The following is a 5,185-nucleotide window of genomic DNA, read 5'->3' as shown; positions in this document are numbered from 1 at the left end:
TTACTATGGACGAATAATCGATTTAAGGCAATTACTTTCATTATTAAATACTAACTATTGATTTATTTACCGATAATACCATTAGTACGTGGCTCCAATAAAGAATAAATAATTCCTTAGAATTCTCAATGATTATTATTTTTCTATCAGAAATTAATAAAATTAAAATAATCCTTAAGATATAATTTGCTCTCATTTTATCCCTTGCACTGAATGGGCTATAGCTTTTGATAGGGATTCAAGTAACGAATTAATAGGGATTTAAGTAACGAATTATTGGATTTGTGTGTGTGCAGGAAGCACAAGCCATTTTTTTTAGTTAATAAGCGGTTGAACAAAGGAGCCCAAATATGAATGGGCTGGAATCATGGAACAGCCCACATACTCACGAAAGCATAAAACACTGTTTTGTTAATTTCGTGTGAGAACTAAAAACCTTTAAAATCGGCATGTCCGCGAAAAACAGTATCAATTGAGAAAAGAAGGGTGTGGGAGCTTCGATATCAGAGGAAGATGATCATCCCAGTTCGTTGCTTCACCTGTGGAAAGGTATTATATTTCTTCCTTTTTTCATTCTACTTGTCTCGTGCTCAATCGAAATTAATTAAACATTTAGGATCTTTTTGCGATTTTAGGGTTTAAGGTTTTGTTTTGCTAATCCTTACTTTTGTCCCTTTTCTCCGATTTAGGTAATTGGAAACAAATGGGACACCTATTTGGACCTTCTGCAGGCAGATTACAGTGAAGGGTTCGTGCCCTATCTCCTATCTTTCATTCATAGTCTTTTTTAAGATTAATCCACAGTTCTTGTTCTTTAGGGATGATTATAGATGTTACTACTGTGTATGAACTTGATTCACGTTAGTTGTAATATTGCTGTACTAACATTTAACGTAATGATGGATTGCAGAGATGCGTTGGATGCATTGGGACTAGTTCGTTATTGTTGTAGGCGCATGCTCATGACCCATGTTGATCTCATTGAGAAGCTACTCAATTACAACGGTAATTTCTGTTCCCTCTATTGTACTTTTTATGTGTCTTAATTATCTACTGTCATTCCCTCTGTACTGAACTGAACTATATACATTTGGTTGCAGCGCTGGACAAGTCTGATCCCAGTTAAGGAATAACAGATCACCAAGATGGTTCAATGAATTCCATGGCCCGTGGACATGTACCCTTTTTTTTTAATTAATTGTTTTTCTTCAAGCAGGGTTATGTTTTTGTGTCGGTTCAGGTCAAGGATGTTTGTTGTCTGTTCTTAAGAGGGGCTTTAACAAGACACAGTTTATGTTAATTTCGTACGCATTGTTATGACTGACCAAATTTTTGAAGAATGTCGTAATTGATGCCAATGCATGTCCTAAATTTGTTTTTCAGGAACATTGTTGTCTGATATACATTGCATATTGCAATTTAACCTGTGTGTACAATGCGTATAGAATTTATTTGGGGATGAGTTTATCAAAAGAGATTTAATCAGCCCGAAAGTTAATAGAGTATTAGACTGACCCTTAACAGGTTTACACTTTTTAGTTGGCACCATAGTTATCAAACTCTCGAGTTAACTCCAAAATTCGAGTTTATGTTTCCAGACATGGTTTTGTAAATTCGAGTTTATTTTACTTGAGTTTATGTTTCCGGCCATGGTTTTGTAAATTCGAGTTTATTTTCCCAGACATGGCTTTCGAGTTAACTCGAAAGTAAACTCTTTTCTGCGTAAAACTCGGTAAAACCGATTATGAAATCGGTAGGATCGTGTAGAATCATGAGTTTGGAATGATTCTGCAAGCTTGAAAGGGGGAAAAATAAAAAAAAAACGAGGTCATTTGGGATTTAGGGTTTTATAACTTGATTGTCAGTATCTCTCGCGCCTTTCTATTCCTCTCCATGGTCATGCCATCGCTTCACCTCTTTAATGAAACGTATCAAAATTAATGACAATAATCCAAGTATTTATATTTTGCAATATTTGTTTTTATGAACAATATATCTATAAATTTTATTTATTTAAAGTTATATAATTTTGTAAACTTATTTGAATTAAGATATTATTTATATAATGTTTTTTTTCTGAGTAAACTCTTGTGAGTTTATGATTCGAGTTTATTCAACTCTTTCAAATTTACATAAACTCTTGAGTTTGATAATCTTGGTTGGTACCTTAAAACTTCACGGTTATTTTTACCTTCTTAGATTATTTTCTTTTCTTTTTTCAGATTTCATGAAGTGCTTAACATCATCCAGAGAATCTGAATTAAGAAAAAAAATGTTGTTTAATCTTTTATTCCTACAACTCTTCATTTTTTTCTTTGTATCCATTTTAATATAGTTCTAAATCATGAACTGTGTATCTATTTTAATATAGTTTTAAATCATGAATTGTGGTGAAAATAAGTTAGCAATTTTGTACTTTTTCAGATTTTATGGAATTTATACGGGATTCAAGAATTTCAGTCATTGCGAGAAAGGTGAATTAAAAAAGAGGGTGTTGTACGTGTGTTCATATTCTTTTTCAGTTCTCATACACCAACAAGGTCATATAGTCTTTTGGGAGAGTTCATCTTTTTAACTTGGAAATTTAAGATAGGAATTTTTTTTTGGTTTTTAACGAAAAACTCTCAAGCAACGCGTTCTAGTTTTGTGTCATCATGATTACGTTATGCATTTGTTTTTATCAGGAAATGAATATTGTTTGCTTTTAATTTAGTCTATATTAATAAGAGCTGTAAAATAAAATAACAAAGAAGTATGGAAAGCATGGTTCTAAATAATGTAACTAATCCTCTGATTAACCTCACATTACCTAAACATAAATTACATAATGCCCTACGTACTAAAAATATATAAGATATCTTATGTGTACGCTCGTCATTGCAGAAACTTTGATCGTAGAAGTACATAAATTAGACAACTTTAATGTGTATTTTTGAATTTTGTAGTTGGAGATACCGGTGTCATCTATAACAAATAAATTAGCAAATACAAATATTGAAGAGACATTGATAATATGTTTTTAATTTCTAAATTTAGATGCAAAATTAAAATTTGTTAATTTCAATTTAATTACTATAATTTTCTTTTTTACCACTAACATCAATAATTTTTTAATGTCGCTTGTATTCACTCATGAATATTGCAATTCTCTTTAACATTCAGTACTTCTAAAATGTTATTATATTTCCTACTTTGTAGCACCTAAAATTTTATGAAGGAAATGAACCTAAGCTTCACACTTTACAAGTTTGTTACAAAATAACAAGATTAGGTGCTTATATAACTATAAGCTTCTTAAAACTAATACACACAAATATTTGTGAACCATTCCCTAAATTTTCATGGAATGGTCAATAATATTTAATATCATTCATTGATGATTAATCTAGATATGCATACTTATATCTTATACATAAAAAATCTTAATCTTTGAGCATGTTAAAGTCCTTTAAGGTTGAAGTTGAGAATTAACTCAACAAAAGGATTAAATTCCAGGTCTAATCGTGGTGGTGAATACTATGACATATATAACGGATCATGTGAACAACGTTCATGACCTTTTGACAAGTACCTAGAAGAATGTGGAATAATCCCACAATATAACATGCCAAGTTCACCTAGCATGAAATGGTGTGGTTGAAAGGCGAAATCAGACTCTTTAGGATATGATAAGGATTATGATTTGTCATTCCACCTTATCAAAATCACTCTGAGGAAAAACACCTAAGCCTGCAACTTCCATTTTAAAATAGAGTGCTAACTGAGGCATTTGCCACAATATCTCTTAAGCTTTTGGTTGGGTGAAAGCCTAGTCTAAAACACTTACGTAGGGAATGTTCAACTGAAGCAAGACCTTATAAGCTAAATGAAAAGAAATTTGACTCCCAAATACTGAGCAATACTTTATTGGTATTATGAAAGATCCAATGGTTATAAGTTCTATGAACTCGTATTAAAGACAATTTTTGAAATGGGAGTTGCCACATTCTTTGAGGATATTGAATTTGGAGGGAAGAATAAGGTTAGAGTCTCTCATTGAGGAAAAATTGATGACAATTCCATATTTGATTATATAGTTGCTTTTGATGAAGCAAGTTCAACACTTCTAAGTTTAGAACCCCTATAAGAACAAACTCAAGATTCTCAAGAATGTGTGCTTCATGAGCGTAAGGAGAAAATGAGGAAAATAGTGGTATTATGAAAAATGACCTAGACAACTTCTTTCAAACTATGTAAGATCCTAATTCAGAAAAATGGATTGAAGTAATGCATGAAGAGTATATGTCCATGCAAGACAATAAGGTTTTAGAACTTGTCCCATTACTAATAGGTGTAAAACCTATTGGTTCTAAATGGATATTTAAGACCAAAAAGGATTCTAAAGATAATATGAAAAGGTATAAGGCTCGTCTTGTGGTGATTAACTTTAAAGAGGCTGTTGGAACAATCGGTACCGTTATAGAGTTGCGTAGCGGAATAAAATATAGATAGCGGAAAGCGTGTAACGATCACAACACAAGTTAAAATATGTGCTAAGAGTTTAGGGATCAAGAAAATCAACACAGAATTTTTATCCTGGTTCGAATCAAAAGATTCTACGTCCAGTCGTTAATCACTATAAATAGTGATTAACCTTTTTCACTAAAAATATAGTTTGCAGATTACAATCAGATAATCAAAATAAGCAAAGAATAGAAAACACCTTCCTTCGACAAACGAACGGAAGAACTTGCTCAGCCAACTTGAAGAGAACTGCTCCGACCTTTGACACACAAAACGCGAGCTTCTCCTATTCACAAGACCAGGCAAGAGCACTCTATCACTTTGAGAACTTCCTCAGACAAACTGTATTCTCAAAATGGCATAGATCCTTTTCACTCACAGAGAGCTTCCCTTAGGCACAAAGCTCTAATACTCTCAATTGAAAAGTTACTTCTAAGAGTTGTGAAGACCTTTATTTATAAGCCTAGTTTCGTGCAGGGTCAAAAACTGAAAAGACATCTCCCAACTGCCACTGATAATCGATTATCATAAGTGATAATCGATTATTTGTGTCCGTTATGGGGTTTTCAAAATGGTGATAATCGATTATCATGAGCAATAATCGATTATTCCAGAGACTTGGACAGAATTAAATGAAACAGTGATAATCGATTATTCTGTGTAATAATCGATTATTTGCGCA

At 32.4% G+C, this 5,185-nt stretch overlaps 1 protein-coding gene across 1 annotated transcript; it reads left to right on the top strand.

The window, feature by feature from the left end:
• Positions 1 to 399: 399 nt before the first annotated feature.
• On the top strand, positions 400 to 1,382 carry LOC124820866 (DNA-directed RNA polymerase subunit 10-like protein). Its single transcript, XM_047292648.2, has 4 exons — positions 400 to 549; positions 690 to 748; positions 911 to 1,005; positions 1,101 to 1,382. Exons 1-4 carry the CDS (start codon positions 514 to 516, stop codon positions 1,124 to 1,126), a joined length of 216 nt encoding a protein of 71 aa, XP_047148604.1. The 5' UTR covers positions 400 to 513; the 3' UTR covers positions 1,127 to 1,382.
• Positions 1,383 to 5,185: the final 3,803 nt, after the last annotated feature.

The sequence above is a fragment of the Vigna umbellata genome, chromosome 2, assembly GCF_029865625.1.
Source record: "Vigna umbellata cultivar VRB3 chromosome 2, Vumbellata_1.0, whole genome shotgun sequence".
Lineage (NCBI taxonomy): Eukaryota > Viridiplantae > Streptophyta > Magnoliopsida > Fabales > Fabaceae > Vigna > Vigna umbellata.
Note: the sequence above shows the minus strand (reverse complement) of the source record. Positions and strands in the feature narration are given on the sequence as shown.